This window comes from Protomyctophum bolini (assembly GCF_963924005.1).
Source record: "Protomyctophum bolini genome assembly, chromosome: 17".
Taxonomy (NCBI): Eukaryota; Metazoa; Chordata; class Actinopteri; order Myctophiformes; family Myctophidae; genus Protomyctophum; species Protomyctophum bolini.
This window is the reverse complement of record NC_137878.1, coordinates 6,239,338-6,259,880: the sequence shown is the minus strand read 5'-3', so window position 1 is coordinate 6,259,880 and position 20,543 is coordinate 6,239,338. Positions and strand designations below refer to the sequence as shown.

The 20,543-nt window shown below is 42.8% G+C and overlaps 1 protein-coding gene across 1 annotated transcript; it reads left to right on the top strand.

The window, feature by feature from the left end:
* Nucleotides 1-1,641: 1,641 nt before the first annotated feature.
* Nucleotides 1,642-12,706, top strand: LOC308331565 (ankyrin repeat and MYND domain-containing protein 2-like; the record flags this gene model as incomplete). Its single annotated transcript, XM_080787049.1, has 10 exons — nucleotides 1,642-1,711; nucleotides 2,317-2,381; nucleotides 3,204-3,342; nucleotides 4,340-4,438; nucleotides 5,168-5,328; nucleotides 7,384-7,607; nucleotides 9,440-9,575; nucleotides 10,679-10,807; nucleotides 11,283-11,403; nucleotides 12,546-12,706. 10 exons carry the CDS (start codon nucleotides 1,642-1,644, stop codon nucleotides 12,704-12,706), a joined length of 1,305 nt encoding a protein of 434 aa, XP_080643175.1.
* Nucleotides 12,707-20,543: the final 7,837 nt, after the last annotated feature.

Below are 20,543 nucleotides of genomic sequence, written 5' to 3'. Positions count from 1 at the left end.
GAAGAAGGATCAGTAAATCTTTGATCCACAGAAGGGGTCTAGAGACAAAAAGCCAGACTGTCTATTAAGCCAGGCTTGCTGATCCCGGCTCGCCAAATCCGCCAATTCTGAGCCTCGCTTGGCTTTAGTGGAACGGAATAAACCAGGCTGTAAAGATCAGGATTTAAAAAGCCTGGCTTTGGCCTATATCCTGGATTAGGTCATCCAAGATTCGTGAAATAGGCCCCTGCTGGCCCTGCAGGTTAAACACTATAGAAATAAAATGGAGTTGAGTTGAGTTACTTGAGTATAGCCGGCTAGGCTATGTGTGTGTCTTCTTGTAGGCTACAACAGTGGTTCTCAAAGTCGGGTCCGGGGACCCCCAGGGGTCCTTAAGGGAGTTCCATGGACCAGGGGGTCCCCAGCTAAATGATACAAAAGGGACCCTTATGGGTATTTAACTCTAACTTGAACGCATAGGCAATCAAGACCATTAATTAATGACAGCTGTGTTAGGGGTGAGGATCGCGATGATTCTAATGTACAGGATTCTATAGGTCACCACTTTTGGTGTGACACACACACACACACACACACACAGTCAGCTTCTGTTTCTGTTTACAATGCGTTGTCAACACGTGCTGAGTTGACAAAGATTGACAGATTTCGGAGAAGACTGATAGTTAATCCTTTAGTAATTAGGCTGTGGAAGTATTCACACTACTTTTGATTTATTGGGATTGGCAATTTGGGGAAAGGAGGAGGAGGTGATCAAGCTCCACAAGACCACAACATATTTGGTAGGCTCAAGGCTGCATTTATTTTCCTTTTTTTTCTTTCTCTCGAGGGTGCATGGGATGATGGGAGCCCCTCCAGCAGGCTAGGGAGCCCCGCTCAGGTTAGCGGAAAATGGTTGCCAGGTTTAAAAAGTAAAGTATTTTTTTTAAATATATATTTATACATTTATATATATATATATAATTATTAATTATAAAAAAATATGACGTCATGAACGGGGCCTCCCGATCCTTAAGGCCGCCCCTGTAAGTAACCAATCACTTATAGTCTAGTCATTGTTGTATAGGTTATTATGGTAGTCATAAGTAACCAATCACTGACAGTCTAGTCATTGTTGTATGGGTTATTACCTGACTGTGGTTGACTCAATAAGTGGAAGATATTACAGTTGATGTATAGTTGTAAATTCTTCACTCAGCGTGGAGGTTTTCAACCACCCAGACACACAACAGGGGGCAGGGTCTAGTGTGGATGGAGGCACTGCAGGATGGGGGGGGGGGGGGGGGGGGGGGGGGGGTCTGATATGATTTAAAACTATAGTCTACATTTAACACCCTAGAAAACATTACACCACAATCACAATGTGTTTAAAATGAATATTATACAAGCGTGTGAAATGTAATCAATCGGCAAGTTCAAAAGTTATTTGATCAGTAAAGTCGGACTGCACCAATACCCCCCCCCCCCCCCCCCCCCCCTGTGGTCTTTATGATGGTATATTCCAGTGATTGTTTTATCCCATGCAGTGCCAGCAGCTTTAAACTAAACTCCGCCAGCCTTACTTTACTTTACAGATCAAACTATCGTCACCTCCTCAGAGAGAACACGGTCAAACTAAACATCTGATAAAAAAAAGACAGACTTATGGCTGCCGCGTCAAAGAAGGGAGATCTCTCTGCGTCTGAGTGGAAGCTCCTACAAACTATAGCTGCAGGTGTGTACTCTTCCTTCGTTACATTTATATAGTAGATAAAATGTCAACCATTCAATTTCAATATCGATGAAATATCCAAATGATATGGAAAACGTCTACATTTTTCCTCCTTGTAGATTTTATATATATACACACATATATACATACATATTGTAGAAGCCATTTCACTGTTTATATGCATACATACATACAAACATACACACATATCAATCATTTATTATGCATTAAACACACAGTATATGTCGAAGCCTTGAAAAATGTCTTTTCATTATGATATCGATGAATAGGAACTATGTTGATGGATTGAAGTATTTATTAACAGTTTGCAGAATTACAGTACATTTCAAGCACAACTCAATACAAAAACTCCATTGATCCTATATAGCCAGAACACAATTGATTTATGTGGTCGGAGAATGCATGCACGCAGCCCACGCATCTGACCACTTTACGGCAGCCGAAAGCCTTAAATAAGCATTAAATAAGCGGTCATGTTTTTTTGACCTGGGCCCCCAGAATAGGGTTGAGAAGCCCTGCCTTAATATCCCAAACCCCAACCTGAACCTTTTAGTGTTCTTCCTGACGTCGATTCTGTTCATGTGTAGACGATCTGCAGGAGGCGGACATGTTGTTGGCGAGGACAGATGTGCAGGTGGACTGCTTGGACGAGGTATGTATGAAGACTGTTTATGTTTATTCATAACTATGACAAGTCTTGTAAAACAAAATATATATATATATATATATATATATATATATATATTTGATTATACACTTGTGTCCCTATTCTGGGGGCAAATGACATTTGGCAAAAATAGCAGAACTACAAGTTCAGAGCATGCGATTGGCTATTTCTTTTGGCAAAGATCCGGTATTTAGTGTAGAGACAAAACAGGAGAGGGCCTAGTACAGAGCTCAGGGGGAACTACATGTGATTTAGCACTATACACTCATGGGAAGGATAAGGCTAAATGTTCACAACAACGGTTATAAAAAGCACAATGTTCTTCTTTATTGTTTCTGAGACACATGGAGGTGACAGCCCTTCAAGGAAGGCTATAGATATAGATAATAGCGTCGTGCCACTAGACGTAACACACCGTGAGTCCATAAGTGTTTACTTTCCAGTCTGTCAAGATCAGATGGCGTGCGTGCGTGCGTGCGTGCGTGCGTGCGTGCGTGCGTCCTAACCCTTTTGACAAATGAGCCCAGAATACAGACATGCGGGAACCCCTTTTGGTGTTTTAACTAAGCATTGTGTTATCCTTTAGCTATTGAAAAATAGCAGATCTACAAGCTCATAGCGCGCCACCGAGTGGCGCGCTACGAGCTTGTAGGTCTTTTTTAAATCGTAAAAATGCGGCACAAATCTTTGAATATATATTCTTTCAAAGCGAACGGTTTTTTTTCGACGTCAGGCCTGTGAACATAATATACAGTATGAGGCAAATGACCCTCATAGATAAATTGCCTCTCTTTCCTGTACATACAGCATGGAATGACACCGTTGATGCACGCAGCGTGTAAGGGTGAGGCCGGCATGTGTGGCCTGCTGCTGCAACATGGAGCCAACGTCAACTGTAACCAACACGAATATGGATACACCGCCCTCATGTTTGCTGCTCTGTCAGGTGGGTCTAGCCTGGAACTCACCTATGCTTTTTATGGCATAGGCAGCTCCCGGCAGGATCCGCCGGGAGAATATATGTGCAGCTGCGCGACATGAGACTAATTACTTAGAGCGACAGAGAGAGAGAGGAGCGTGTGTGTGTACATGTGTGCGTGTGTATGTCAATTTTACAAAGGTGCAGACAATCAGAAATCTGCAGAGAGTGAGCAATGTTTGCGCTACTCTATGCCGAATTGAAGTGGACCCAGACTTTTTTTTTCTCCCTGGAAATAAAAACGTCTGGGTTTCCGAGGCTAGGTGGGTCTGCCTAGTGCCTACTATGCAGTCAAATGTCCAGATATTACAGTGTCAAATATCCAGTGTTCATTTCACCCCACCAGACATTCTTAAAATAGTTACGGTAAAAGTGCGTCTATGGGATTTAACCAACGAAAAGTATTAAAAAACGCCACGACCTCCTGACCAAGTGACTAAATAAAAACTATACACTGGATCCGCTGGAACGGTTATTTATTTTTCCGTCATTTCCTGAAAAGTAAGGTTTATCCTGAAAAGTAATGGTTTGTCGGAATTTGGACACAAACGCTGTACGTCTGCCTGACATCTTTGATGATGTATATATTTGATTTGACCACAGTGTTGTTTTCGTCGACGAAAAATGTTCGTCGACTACACCTTTTTCCACTGATGAAAACTAAATGAAAACGAAGCTATGATGACTAAAACTAAGACTAAATATATTGACAATTTCGTCAACAAGGGAAGGGACAAGAGATCCAGTCATTATAGGTTGCATGCTGAAAATAGCAGATCTAGATCTGCTATTCGGCAAAATACAATTTAGTCGACTAAAACTAGACCAACACTAAAACATTCCAGGTGACTAAAATGTGACCTAAAACTATAAATGAAAACTATTCAAGAAACTATGACTAAAACTAACTAACTACTAACATTTGCTGCCAAAAACAACACTTCATGTTTCATGACCTCCACAGGAAAGAGTGACGTGACCAGCATGCTCCTGAACGCAGGAGCAGAAACGGGCCAGGTGAACTCTGTGGGGCGCACGGCTGCTCAGATGGCAGCTTTTGTGGGTAAGGTTAGGACTGAGGCTTCTGAATTTTAACAGTTTTCTGAAAAACCCTATTGTTTTTATTGTCAGTAAAGTAAGTAGCCTTGCCGAGCCATGAGGCCAGGAGCCTATCTCCTGTTTCTGTATAGCGTGAGGCAGCTTGATGTACAAGTACACCCCCTGGACATGACGCTAGTATGTCGCAGGGATTTACCCCCCAATCCAACCCTTGATGCTGAGTGCCAAGCAGGGAGGCACTGGGTCCCATTTTTACAGTCTTTGGTATGACCTGGGCCGGGGATTGAACCCCAGACCTCCCAGTCTCAGGGCGGACACTCTAACCACAAGGCCACTGAGCTGGTGAATACTAACAGTTTTCTGACAAACCCTATATTGTTTCTATTGTCAGCTTCTGGTCCTCCCCCAGAAGCAAAGACTTGAGTTAAAAACGTTGGCTCCGAAAGCATATGTATTCAAAGATTTGTGCCACATTTTCACAAAAATAGCACATCTACAAGCTCGTAGACAGTAAACAGTATTATCCCATGGCTGAAAAATGGCGACACATTTTCACGATTTTTCAAAAATAGTAGACCTAGAGAAGCTCGTAGATCTACGAGCTTGTAGATCTGCTATTTTTCAACAGCTAAAGTATAGCACAATGCTTTAAAACACCAAAAGGGGTTCCCGCAACCCGAGAATGGTCTATAGACTATACATGTCTTCATGACTTTGACCTTGATTCTTCCAGGCCAGCATGACTGTGTCACTTTGATCAACAACTACTTCTCTCGGGCCAGGCTGGACCACTACACCAGACCCCAGGGTCCGGAGACTGAAGCCATGCTGCCTCCCGAACTGGCAGGACCCCTTTACAAGATCATTATGACCACCAACCTCAATCCTGTCAAGGTGGGGGCCTGTTGTACATAGGCAGAACATTTCCAAATGTATTTTTTACCGCGTGCTGGCGAGCTGTCTAGTTAGTCTTATATCTGCCTGTCTGTCTGTGTGTGTCTGTACTCGTGCGCGACAAATTTGGCAGCAAATTTAGTCTTAGTCTAGTTTTAGTCGACTAAATGTCATGCGATTTTAGTCGACTGAATATACAGTTGATTTAGTCGACTAAAATGTATTTTGGCGGACCTTGATGCCAAACTTTTACAAACTTGTCAACAATTTCCATAATTGCGCAAATAGATCTACACAAGTGTTGTCTTTGTCGACTAAAACTGAGGCGAAAAATGTTCGTCGACTACCTTTTTTCACTGACGAAAACTAAATGGAAACTAAATGAAAACTAAGCTATGATGACTAAAACTAAGACTACTATGTAATGTATTGACAATTTCGTCAATAGCTAAAAACTAGACTAAAATGTTAGGAAGGGACTATAGTGGACAAGAGATCCAGTATAAGTCATTTTACACTTGGTTGCATGCTGAAAATAGCAGATCTACAAGCTCACAGTGTGATGCGTTGTGAGCTTGTAGATCTGCTATTTTCAGCAAAAAGAAATCAGTCATTACGACGGCATCAAGGCCCGCCAAAATATATTTTAGTCGACTAAATCAATAAGTTGTATACAGATCGATGCAGTTATAGGTAAAACAGGAATTGCCCTGTGAGGCTGATTTGGGAGAAAAAAAAAATAGTGGCATTTCATCCTCGGCCTATAGTGGAAATGTGCGTGCATAAATTCACGGAAATTGCACACTGCGTTTGTGATTTGTGGTATTTTGATTTTGTTCGAAACGGACCAATCGTGTGAGCTTTGGAAGCCAATCTTAGCCAATCAGGATGGAAGATGGGAAATTGTGCAGATCCGCGTTGATCACATGACTATGGAGATAGTGTATACCGAATTGAGTGATGTATGGATAAAATGTGTACAGAAATGTGTACAGAATTGAGTGATGTATGGATAAAATGTCTGCAGAAATGTGTTTTGCCTAAATCGGCCTCATGGTGGCGCTATAACAGGTCGAGGTTGAGGAATATTTGAGGCAGAGGTTCGTCGTTGGCATCCAGGGAGTGTGTGTGCAAGGTTCGGCATGGATCGGGCCAACGGTGCCGGAGATTAGCTGGTAACGGACGGACGGAAGGACGGACGGACGGACGGACGGACGGACGGACGGACGGACGGACGGACACACACACACACACACACACACGGACGGAGTGCAAAACATACTCTCTCCCCGAGTGCAAAACATACTCTCTCCCCATGACTTCGGCCTGGTGGAGACAATACAAAGTACACGACGAGCCTGTGGACTGGCGCCCTCTACTGGCAGTGACGTCAGGACTTCGGTGCTCCATCAAACATAGGCAGAGCTTGAAGTTGACGCCAGGGGGGGTGCGAGTGCTTGGCGAACGACACCTGATTTTTTATCTTTATTGCGAAAGCAGTGAGCACTTACTATGAGACCTAGCAGATCATGTCTGTGTGTCTGTGTGTGCGTGTCCCCCCCCCTTTGTGCCCATATATGGAGCTACGTCCAAATATGGAGTGTGTTGCATCAATCACAAACAAATCACTCAGCTCCATATATGGGCACAAAGGGCACAGACACACGAGCTGCGTTCGCTTCCCGCGTTTGCGCGTCTTACTGGTTTTATTATTTTAGCGTTTTTACAATGCCCTAACCCCTAAAAAGGAGTTATTTAGTACAGCAGCTCACACACACATACACACATGCACTACAGCCGTACAGCGAGTCATCATATCATGATAAGAGAGATGGTTACAAACTACAGTCAGAAGCCAGAAGTTAAGTTAAAAAAATATATTTATTTTTTTGCCAGGGGGTGCAGTGCCCCCCCTCCCCCCCCCCCCCCTGCACCCCCCCTGCCCCTCCGCCCATGCCGTCAAACATAATAACACAATAATGTGCTTTCCGCACGGTGCGCGGCGGTGGGCCCTATATGCGTGCTGCATGCATGCCGCCGTACCGTACGTGTCAGATGGTGATGCTGGTGAAGGAGAACCCCGTGCTGCTGCAGGACGAGGCGGCCCTGGAGAGGTGCTGCGGCGTCATGGACCTCCTCTGTGAGCAGTGTGTGCATGATGAGCAGCAGGACATGAGGGAGGTGCTCGCCATGAAGATGCACTACATCGGCTGCGTTCTGCACAAGTGCCTGGAGTACCTCCACGACCATGACCAGCAACTGGACGCACTGGTCTACAGGTTGGGGCTTCTGTTATATAGCTCTCTGGTCCATATATATAGCTCTAATGCCGTTGCATTTTAGAGAGCTATATGTTACCGGTGACTTCCGGGGGCTCGCATGAATGCAGGCCATGCCCTCTCGGTCTTTGGCGTAAATAAAAAAGAGCGCTTTTGATAGTTAGTATTTAGACCAAAAAGTTATAGGCTGAAGCCAGTGGCTTATTTTGCCTATCCTATTTACACCAACAGAAATAATAATATATACAATACATCTACAGTAACACACATGGAGGGGGGGGGGGGGGGGGGGGGGGCAGTAAACAAACAGGGTGAAAACAGACAAACAGAGGAAAGAAATACAAACAAACAAAATACTGGAAAAAAGAAAATAAAGGTTATTCTACAGTTTTAGCATTTCTATATCTTAATGAGTATGTCACGATCAGAGTCAGAGGTGTGTAGGACCCAAGCGCAGGACAAGGCAGAGGAAGAGGCAGACACAAGGCAGGTCAAGTGCACGGTGGTTTATTAACCAAAAAACCAGGGGAGCAGGAACAAACACAGGAAAATAAACTAGGAACACTAGGAGCAAGGACATACACTAGGACTAGGAAAATCAAGGAATCACGAGGAGCTAGACATACACTGACAACAAATTACGAACCCACAAAGAACTGACAACACAAGGGCATACTTATAGACATGGGATAACTAGACACAGGTGAACAACACTCAAATCAAGAAAGGGATTGGCTGGGGGACTAAGAGGACACAGGTGGAAAACAAAGACTGATCACAATACAGGTTAGACAAGGCAGGTACAGAACTATACAGGGGCAGACAGGATGGCACAAAACAAATACTACAAAATAAAAGGTACACAAGAAAACATAACATGTCACGGACCGTGACAGAGTATACTTAATAAGTTATGGTTTAAAGGTGGAAAACTATATTGTTGATGTTTTATGCTTATCCATTATTTTTGATTTATACATTCTTTTAAATGTATAGATTGAACTGCACTTTTTTAGTAGGCCTACATTGTCCAGGCCGTTCCACAGATTCACCCCTCTGACAGTTATACATCTCCCTTTCTTGTCTGAGGGGCTCAGAGTGCTTCCACTAAGGAAAGTATAGTCTTTCTAATGACACCACAACCCGCCTTTGTATTGGTGAGTAGCATAAACGTTATTTTTATTCACGCTAAAGACGAGAGGCTTGTCTGCATTCATGCGAGCCCTGGAAGTCATCGGTAACATACAGTAGATCTACATGCAACGGCATTATGGACCATGCAGAGCTAGGCTTCTACCAAACACGCTCATGTTTGTTGTTTACTTGTTCACAGACGCTATTTGTGGTTTTGTACTCTAGCAACCCTGTGGTTACTTTGAAGCGCTTAGTTTTCTTTACACTCTATTTACTTGACTGCTTACTGTGTCGCTGGTAGACTGTAAATGTAGACTGGGCGACTAATCTTACAATTTATCGCTCTGAATAAATCCCAATTCATACTTCATCACAAAATTAGGCGACCTACAAGCTCACAACACATCACCGGTGTTACACGTTGTGAGCTTTGTAGATTTGTAGTGCTATTATTACTTTGTTTACGACGAAGCATAAACTAGGCATTAAGAGTGCCTGCAAAAGGCCTAAATTGTAATTGTAAATTGAGCAGCAAGACAAAAAACGCCTATTCTCGACTGGAAGTACGAGTACGTACTGCGCATATACGCAAAAACATCACAATTCTTGTTGAATGACATTCGATCCGATAAGTGCACAATGAAAGATGTGTAGATAATTCTCCTTTTAATTGATTTATAATGCCTATAATGTCACAGTCTGCTAAGGGGCAGGGAGAGCGATGGCTTCCCACAGTACCAGGAGAAGTTCATCAGGGATTGTATCAAGACCTTTCCGTACTGTGAGGGCACTCTACTTCAGCAGCTGATGAAAAGTGTTGCGCCGGTGGAAATAGTAAGTGTATACTTTGTGCAATTGAATTGCGCAGTGTAGGAGTGAATATAAGATATGGGCCTTTTAAAAGATAGTTAATTAATAATCAAGAACTAAACGTCTTCCTCATGGGCTGCATTGTAAGAAACTCTTAACTCAAAACGCCTTTTCTCACTACCTATTATTCAATATTTGTCTGCATTCAAAGAGCTACATTTTTCCTGATGTTTTTCTTCCCCATTGTTTTTTGGGGCCAGCAACATCATGGATAATCCATTTCTTCTCATGATTTAGTGTTATGCTTATCATACATTTTCTAATGTCTGGATAAACTACCTATTAAGCTATCATGTTATTTAGATATGGAATCTAAATGTTTTTAACCCATTTTGACAGTTTTCTGAAGAACCCTATGTTTCTATGTCAGTGGTTCTCAAACTATTTAATGTCAAGGACCCCTAGAATGATATGTATTTGGCCCGCCGACCCCCATCAAAAAATATGTTGTTCCAGGGACCCCCCCCCAAAAAAAAAGCAAAGATTTGAGCTAAAAACGAACGCTCTGAAAGAATATATTCAAACGTTTTGGGCCACATTTTCACGAATTTAAAAAAATAGCAGAACTAAAAGCTTGTAGCTCGTAGCTTGTAGATCTGCTGTTTTTCAATGGTTAAAGTATAACATAATGCTTTTAAACACCAAAAGGGAACCCTCCCACCCAGAATGGATTCATATTACAAGGTCAAGCAAGGTAAACTTTATTGTCCACAAGGGAAATTTGTCTTGGGCTTTCACCCCAGCTACAGCCACACATAAAACATCAATGACAAAACAAAAATACATCACAGAGGAAGACACAACATTACACAATTGCACACATGATGTGGATAATCTAGCCTCACACAGTTACCGCTGTTTCAGAGCTACTCGTTCAGCATCTTAGTTGATGCTGATACAAATTATTTTTTTTAAATCTGATGTACTTCCACTTTGGTTCTTTGTATCTTCTCCCAGAGGGCAGAAGTAGCCTACAAACTCGCCATTTAAAACATGGGTAACATCACTGATCATGTGCAGGACTCCCACGTTGAGACAATAATAATTCCACTCTGGTTTTCCACCAGGGCACTGACCCGACGGCCGTCTCCGTGCTGACCCAAGCCCTGACCGGTCAGATGGCCTTCGTGGACGCGGAGTACTGTGCCACGTGTGGCGAGAGAGGCGCAGACAAGAGATGCTCCCTCTGCAGAACAGTAAGGAAATGTCTCTGAAAGTTTGTTTCGAAAATTGATGCAAGAATTCAAGAATTGGTATTTTAAGCATTATGTTGTACTTTAGCTATGGAAAAATAGCAGATCTACAAGCTCATAGCGTGGCACAGAGTGCCACGCTATGCGAGCTTTGCGAGCTTGTAGATCTGCTATTTTTTGAAAAATCGTGAAAATGTGGCGCACGTCTTTCAATATCATATTCTTTCCGAGCGAACGTTTTTAACTAGAATCTTTGCTTCTGGGGGGGTTTACATATAATTTTTGGGGTCCTTGACATGAAATATTGAGCACCACTGATATAGAAACATGCAGTGTTTCTGTCAGGATAAACTGTCAGGATTTAGAAGACTTCTTTTTTTTTTTACACGTCAGGCATAAATGTGATAAGAAATCCTAAAATCAGTTTATTAAATAAATGACAATGTTTTGACCCTTTTGTTTGCTTTCTGTCTTGAAGTTGACATACTGTAGCTTGGCCTGTCAGAGGCTCCACTGGTTCACCCACAGAAAGATCTGCAGGTCCCTCCAGAAGACGCTCAGCCAAGAGAAGGACTCCCCGAGGCTGAAAGAACTTAAAGGTGCTCATCATGTCATCTCTTCCATCTCTCTGTTCTATAGTGCTTTTATAAAAAAAATGACTCAGCACAATAAAATATTGAATCTGGAGAGCTGTATACGATCTGAAAAGATCAGATTTGGAGTTTAAATGAAATAGTATTATCTATACTCAACTGGATTCTTTTTGCTTTATACCATAGATATGGCACCGCACCTTTAGAAAACCAAAGCAAAGATTTGAGTTAAAAGTGCTAATATGTATTCAAAGACTTGGGCCACATTTTCACGATCTTTCAAAAGTAGCAGATCTACAAGCTTGTTAAGCTTCTTATGAGCGTCTCTCTCCGGCAACAAAATATTTTCAGACGGGGGACCGTGGGGCCCTAACGCCTGGTTCGGAGTGCGGCAGTGCCACCTAGTGTTTAGTAACAGCAGTGTCTCTGTCTGTCATTCTCTGCTCCCTCCCTGTCAGACAGGGACGTGCGCACACAATACAGTACAGTAGACATCAAAGGGGCCTTCAGCACCTGCCCTTTGACCCGTCTGTAAAACAACTGCCCTCTCCAGACCACGAATGCAGCGTTTACTACATGGTGAAAGAAATGCAAATGCCCCTCCTCTCCTCTCCTCTCCATGCCATGCCCGGAAAAGGCAGCATTCAGGAGAATTGCCTTTTCTCCACAGTCTCCTGAACTTGCAAACACAGCATTTTGCGTTAGATAAGATCCATGTCGTTACACACCGCATCTCCACTAGCTAAAGAGTGCTGGGTTGCGCCCCGAAAATAGATGATCTACAAGCTCTCAACGCGTCGCGCTGCGAGTCTGCGACGCGTTGAGAGCTTGTAGATCAACTATTTTAGCTATTTTTGTCCAAAAGTGCCCTCTTATGGGATTTCAGCCCCTGCCCCTCTAAAGGCCTATTCATAGTACTCTGGATTTTCGGTGGTGAGCTGACCACCGGAGCTGAAATAACATTGAGCGGTGGTAGTGGAGTAAAAACAGAGAGAAGGGCTGGAGCGGTGGCGGTGGTTTGCTCTTCACCGCAGCTCGTGACGTCATGTTGTATATAGTTCGGTGGTCACCCCACCACCGAAGATCCAGACTATATGTATATGAGCCTTATATAACACTCTCTCCACGTGCCTCCCCATACCTGTCAGATGACGAGAGCGACTTGGTGACGGAGACGGCTAACTTCCTCCAGGAGCTGTGCCTGAGGGCGGAGGAGGAGGTGGCGGCGGCGGCAGGCTGTCCTGGAGACGTGTCGGGTGGAGGAGGTCCGGGTCACTCCAGCTCCGCCCAGAACCACCACGCCTTTTGACCCATTTCGACCTGCCGAGGACGATTCTACACAAATGTCTTCTATAAATCCTGACAGTTTTCTCGGAAAAACCCTGTGTTTTTCTATGTCAGTGCCTGGTTCTCAAACTATTTCATGTCAAGGACCCCCAGAAATTATATTAATTTGGCCGCCGACCCCCATCTCAAAGTATGTTGTTCCAGGGTCCCCCCCCCCCCCCCCCCACCCACCCACCCTGCAGTAGCAAAGATTTTAGTTAAAAATGTTCGCTCTGAAAGAATATATATTCCTAATTTGCTCCACATTATATAAGTATAACATAATGCTTAAAACACCAGAATGTGTTACTGCCCTCTGGTTGAAGGTGGAGACATGCTGGGTGGAGGTGGTCACTCCAGCCCCGCCCATGCAGCACCACCACCCCTTTTAATTAGAGTTCTCATCGGGCCCCAAAATTAAGGCCCGGCCCAAACTGGGCCCTAACTGATCAGGCCCTAAAACGTCGGGCCTGGTTTGTGTATAGAGTTCTCAAATTCTGTGTGAAAAGTGAAACGCCAGTCAGCACCATCTTCATAATAGATAAATACACAAACAGACAGAACAGAACTATTATGTTTTATTATTATGAACAAATTCAATATAATATTATTATTTTTTCATTGAGGACTTACTGATTATAGCATACATTGTGTTGTGTTGTCCCAGCTCTCTTGTATTTCTATTGCAATGTATGTTATAAAGAGCGTCGCAGTCCCGGCCCCTTTCATGACGACGCCAGGCCCAGGAAATACTTCCCAATGCATTTTCCTCCATAGACATTTCAAAAGGTCTTTATTTAAAGACCTATTAAGCGTCGTACGAAGCCAACTCGAGTTCATGAGAAATCATGACAACAAACACGATATTTTGGACCAAACAAATTATTACAAAGAAGAAAAACAACAAAATTATTATTATTATTATTATTATTTTATGATTTATTTATGATTTGTTCGGCCCAAAACATTGTGTTTATTGTCATGATGTGTCACAACTCCAGTTGGCTTTGTACGCGGCGTAAACGTCTTTAAATAAATAAAAAAATACGGGTCTCTCGAGGGGGGGGTGGGACTGCGACGCTCTATTGTATGTCTGTGCGTGGCAACCCTGCATGTTTTCCCTCGTGGGCAATAAAGTCTACCTTGACCTTGACCCAGGAATGAGAAGAACAAAACTAACAAACCCGATAGCATTTGTATAGCATCCAATTGAAACCATGTGTTTTTCTACGGTCGATAAACCAGTTCCATATTTGCAGAGAATGGGTTTCAGTCCCAGCTCGCCTGTTAAATGTTAGGTTTGACAATAACATTTTGACTTGTCTGCATGTCAGCTGGGCTGTAAAACGGTTAAAATCTTCAACAATAATACACTGTATAGGCTACGCACGCACACACACACACACACACACACACACACACACACACACACACACACACGCGCACAGCTATATCCTATAGGTGTGATAGTATCCTGTACTACTGTTGCCGCGTTTGTACAATTACTGTACTGTTTCTATTATATTGAAGAGGAAGGAAGGCGTATGATGGTATAATGATATATTCAACGTTTTGAATTGTTGTTTCAAAAACACAGATTTATATAGTAGTATAGGTGTATTTGTTTCTGTTTTTTTTATCTTGATTTGATTTTTCTTATTTATTGTTTGGGGGAGAGGTGTGTTGCAGTGCAGTTGATGTAGTGTTTTGAGTGGATTGGAGAGCCTCTATCTATGTTTTTGATGTTGTAAGTGTATCGTTGTGTGTTGACATGTGTACTGTTTTGTCTATATGTACTGTATTCATTGTGTTGTGCCCGAGGACCCCCTCTACAACGAGATGATGCATTTCAGGGGGCACTGTATAGTATAATACATTTCAATAAATATAATACTGAAGCACTTAGTTTTTCCTAGTGTGTGGTTTGCTAAGGTGCATGCTAAATTATATATATTTAGTATGTGGTTTAATGGAACACACCTTATGGACATTTTATATAAATTATGTACTTAATGGAAAATAACTGTTTTGCACTTAAAACTGTCATAACCCGGCCCGTTGGGCCATGACAAATTGAGGAGGACACAGAGCAGTGTTCAAAATAACAATAATTTATTCGTAAGAGATAACTAATAATACTTAATATAAATGATAATGCTTACAAAAAGTATGAGATGTGGTAGTCAGTAAGATCAGTGGTGTCAGTGTGGATGTGTGGTTAATATGATGAAGGTGTGTTGTAGTGTGCAAATCAAATGGCGAGGAGCAGCAAACAGAATGGTGCTGTCATCTGGAGTGGGACCAAGAGAATGGCTGGCAAGCCCTCTTTATAGGAGTTCCAGGAGCACTGATCAGGTGCTCCTAATGCACCTAACGAGGAGTCTCAAGTGGGCCGACGCCCACATGATCTGTGGGGGAAACACACAGACAGGGCAGTACACCATATAGACAGCATAGGCCCTGCAGGCCAGGCCAAGGGGCCGTGACAAAACAAAAATACTCTTTCTATTTCATAGCGTGTGCCTAAGTCATACAGTATTATGTGTGTTTTTTTTTTAATTGTCTATAGGGGTCCTTTATACACCTTTATGATATTCAAGAGCCTCACTCAGATGAGGTGAGTTTGATGTTGGTTGTAAAGTATACTCAATTGTTTTACTTGAGTAAATGTACCAATACTGCAATTTAGAAGTACTTCATTACAAGTAGAAGTACGGAATTGAAAATGTATACTTGAGTAAAAGTACAAAAGTATCGGCATCAACATGTACTTAAAGTACTAAAAGTATAAAAGTATTCATATTGCAGAATGTCCCATTTCACAGAAATGTGTAGAAAATCTATTGAAAATAGCCGAAATGTATAGGGTTGAGGTGGTTAGTGTATGTTTTCTAATCAAATGTTAAATCGCCAAAGTAACTAGTAACTAAAGTGTGAAGTTGCCCGAGGGCCAAGGCTCCAAAAACAGTCAGCGATGCTTTTTGGTGGTTTTTATTGTTCAAAACCTCCAGCTCCAGTGATCCCCAGGAATCAGCCCAGCTCCTAATCCAGACAACAGTCTTGTCAAAACTTGACTATTGTAACTCCCTCCTTACTGGCCTACCAGCATGTGCACTTAAGCCTCTCCAGCTGATCCAAAATGCTGCAGCTCGCTTGGTCTTCAACCAGCCAAAATTCTCACATGTCTCCCCCCTGCTCCGCTCCCTCCACTGGCTCCCGGTCGCTGCCCGCACAGAATACAAAACCCTGATGCTGGCATTCAAAGCAACCAAAGGTATGGCTCCCCCATATCTTGCAAGTATGATCGAACCCTACAAACCCTCCCGCTCACTCAGATCAGCCAACGCAGGGAAGCTGGAAGTACCCTCACTAAAAACGCCGGGACAACGCTCCACACGTCCCAAACTCTTCTCCCTTCTGGCTCCAAAACTGTGGAATGCACTTCCCATTGCAGTCAGAACTGCAGCATCACTCCCAATCTTCCGCCGTAGTCTGAAAACCCACCTTTTCAGACTCCATCATGGCCCATAGCACTTACCCCACCCCCTTAGATAGCAATTCTAGTAGTCATAGCACGTCATAGTACATATGTGTAGCATAGTAGTATAGATGTATAGCTTATATGTATAGTTTCATTATAGATATTCCACTGTTACTTTCTTAGCTACGCATGTTTCATGATAAATGTCTTTATGTGATGTATTCCCATGCTTTTGTTCTTGCTTAATGTAAGTCGCTCTGGATTAAGAGCGTCTGCTAAATGCCTAAATTGTAAATTGTAAAATTGTAGATATTCACCAACGAAAAATCAAACAGCAAAAATAATACTGGCCAAAAATACAAAACAATGAACTCAAAAATACTTAATGTGCAACGTAGGAAAAAAGGAAAAATAACAAAATACACTAGGCTACGCCCATGACATGGGCCCCAGCAGCTCTCTCACAGGGCTGTCAGCATGATGCCTGCCCCATGCAGCATAACTGACTAGCTTTATAGGAGAGGATCCTACCACCCACAGCGAAGCAATTAAATATAAACAGTAGATCTTCAAGCTCACAGCTACGTATCAGCTGAACCTGAATAGGTAACCCCACACCTAGATGTTCTATTTTAGATTATACATCATATGGGTTTACATTAATTTCCCCCGATAATAGACATACTTTACTCTTGACATTGTGGAACACCCCTACTCCTCAACAGTACTTGGCACCTTCCCCCCTTCTTAAAGTGCCAGCACTGGAAAGGCCATACAAACACTGAGGTTGCAATAAACACAGGTTAATAACCGGAATGTTTTCCCTTTGTGTATCATTTCATTTGTACATCCTGTAAATGCATACATCAACAGTATTGACATTATATGATATGATTATATGGACCTGTCTGCCCCACTACCCACAGTCTGTGTGGTGTGTGCGTGCGTGCAATGTCCTTAATCAGTGTGTGTGTGTGTGTGTGTGTGTATAGGGCACGGGCTGCCCCGTGACATAAAGTTTTAAAATAATTGTAGTGGAGTAAAAGTACACATTGGAAATTGGAAATACTCAAGTAAAGTAGCTACACATACCTCAAAATGGTACTTAAGTACAGTACTTAAGTAAAAGTACTTTCCACCACTGTTAACTTGTGTAGGATAGCCTATACTGTTGTATATTAGAATGGCATAAACAACAATACATAAACTATACTTTTCTAGTCATGGAAAATGTTTCAGGACGTTAGTTGTAACACTAGATGGCAGCTTCTCCCTGTCATTAGAACTCAAACTACCCTTAGGGTAGGTACCCTCACAAAAACATGCAGTAATCCTGGTCTCTAAACTGCCTCCCCCTGGCGCCTGATGGAGGGGAAAGGAACTGGTTGGAATAACGTGTTCCTTCCACGCGCTACGTCCAACCAGGGAAACTCCCCCCTGTCAGGTGTAAAGGAGCAACTTGGACACTCAGGCATGAAGGGAGCATGAGTTAAGTCTGTTGCTCTCCCCAGGTTGGCGGAGGGTGTGTAGAGCCCAGGATCACAGTAGATGATTGACACAGGGGTGAAAAATGGGTTGCAAAATCGTGGGATAAAAAATATATTAAAAACAAAAAAGAACTCAAACTAAAATCCTCAATATAGTTTTGACCTGACTGTAATTTGTGACCAATAATATTAGGATCACATGTCCGACCATCTCTTCACAGCAAAGATTATCTTCACTTTATAAATGTCATTTAATTAAATTAGAAAAGGTCAAGGATTTATTTATTTTTGTTCTTGAGAAAAACGACGAGATTCAACTTCAAGACAAATTCTTGCGTTTTGATTGATTGATTAATTTTCGTGCCCTGCACATTAATGTGCCCAACCCTCATGGGTTCATATAAGACACCGTTTCACAATTGCATTTTACAGCATGTTTACATTACATAATTCATTACACCAGATTTATACAGAGCACTCTTTTTTCCAAAGTTTGACAAATAAAATCTGCCACAACAAAAGTCCCTTTGGCAAAACACATCTCCATTTTTACATATAGTCATTTAAATCGAGGAAATCCCCACAGATAGATCATAGAAGACATCCTATTAACCAAAACACCCCTTATGTCATCATATTTAGAGCGATAAAACCAAAAAGTGAACCTCGTTTTCAATTTCACCAAGTTCACAGAACAAGCAATATCTCTCTTCCTCATGTACCTGTAGGCCTACACTGTATAGGCTACATGCACTTTTCAAATTCACATATTTTGTTTTAATCTCTCAACCTCAGATTTACAGTGTTCTTATATAGCTATAGCCCTTGAAGGAACATCTTCAAAGTAGGTATGGGTTTCAGGTTGTGGAGCGGAGCAGGGTTAGTGAGTCTCGTTGCGCTCACTTTCTCACACACACGAGGGACGTCCTACGGGCAACGCGGCGGAGTTCTATACAGACATCACTCTCTTTTCCCCCTGCGCGCATTGTTCCGTGTGTGTGTGCGCTCTGCAGCGGTGTGTGTCCCATGGGAGAACACTGGACCCTATGCTCATAGGCACAACTAATAAGTATGGTCCCTGTCACGGTCGGTGCCTGTCAATAGAGTCCATAACTCAACCCCCTTTTTTTCCTCTAGGTTCCATTCCATTATCTCTCTCTCTCTCTCTCTCTGCAGCTCCACTCACCGATATGTCATCCTCCTCACTCTGGGGGCTGCGGGAGGAGGGACACGCATAAAGGGGTCGATCTCAAATTTCCGGTTTTCAGAGATGTTAAAAATTAGCAAATGCTGCCGTCGTCGGATCAAATGACTTTGATAGTCGTCTTTCAAGAGGGCCTCCGGGTTCATCTCCCCATCCCGCGTTGTCCAGGGCCCCGCGCTGCGATGTGACAAACACAGCTTTTTGGGGTAATTGGAGATCATTTTGACAGCAAGGCTTTTGAGGGGAAAGAGAGAGAGAGAGAGAGAGAGAGAGAGAGAGAGAGAGAGAGAGAGAAGGGGGGGGGAAATATCCTTTTAACAATAATGGCATGAGCTGGACAGTTTTTGGAGTGGATTTATTTTCACTGGTATCAAAGGGCAGGCATAGCCAAGGAGAGTTAGGCTAAATTCATTGTCCGGGCCCTGGGAATGGGATGTAACGGGACACCTTGCTTCTTAGGGGCACTAGTTTCGGCAGGATGAAGGGGGGGGAGAGAGGAGCCTTTTGTCTTGCTACTGTATATAATTTGGATAATACAACATACATCACACTGGTGAGCTCATTCAAGACAGATGATGAGACTCAGAATAACAGCGTAATAATATATTCAAGCCAAACGCGTTACCCATTTAGACCTGAGAAGAACGATTCTAAATCCTGACAGTTTTCTGAAAAACCTCATGTTGCTATAGTATGTGTCAGCGGTTCTCAAACATTTTCATGTCAAGGACCCCCAAAAAATATTATGTAATTGGCCGCAGACCCCCATCTGAAAATATGTTGTTCCAGCTAGGGACCCCCCTCCCAGAAGCAAAGATTTGAGTTAAAAACGTAGGTTAGGTATAAGAAAAAGAAAAAAAACTCCCCCCCCCCATCCAGTTTACCTCCTCTGACTCCACCTTTGGGGTCCATTGTGTTCCATGAAGCCTTATAGCTTCAATTGATCTATTCAATGTCCTGGATGTGGGCATTTATTAAGGGAAGAATACATCAGACGTGGGTCATTTAGTTGGGGAAGAATACGCCACACTGCTGTGCAAATATACGCCTTTGACTTCACCTGTTTGGTGCACAGGTGCGTGGACGTGCACACATAGACATCAAAGGGGGCTTCAGGGCCCTGCCACCCACCCACCCCCGTTTTCCCCCTCACTGTATAATTGTTTCTTTTCCCTTTCCCCCCCCCCCCCTCCTTTATGATGAATTCCTGTTCTGTTCTTTGGCTATATATAGAAGTGTCTATTTTGTATTATGTCTCTGAAATGTTTTGATGAATTGAACAAGGTGGACACTCTTGTAAACAAGTGTAGCGCTTTATTGGGTCGTCCACTCACAGTTAACAGTCTTTGTATTGAGTTGTGCTTGAAATGTACTGTAATTCTGCAACCTGTTCATAAATATTTCAATCAATCAATCAATCAATTAATCCCTTTTACCCGTCTGTAAAACAACTGCCCTCTCCAGACCACGAATGCAGCGTTTACTACATGGTGAAAGAAATGCAAATGCCGCTGCTCTCCTTTCCATGCCATGGCGTGTATCAATGCTGCAGAGCTTTAGATAAGAGGTCAGTCCCTGAAAACGGCACAAATCTTCCAAAAGGCCTGACCTCAAAATAAAAAATAAAAAAAATCTTCTGAATCCTCCA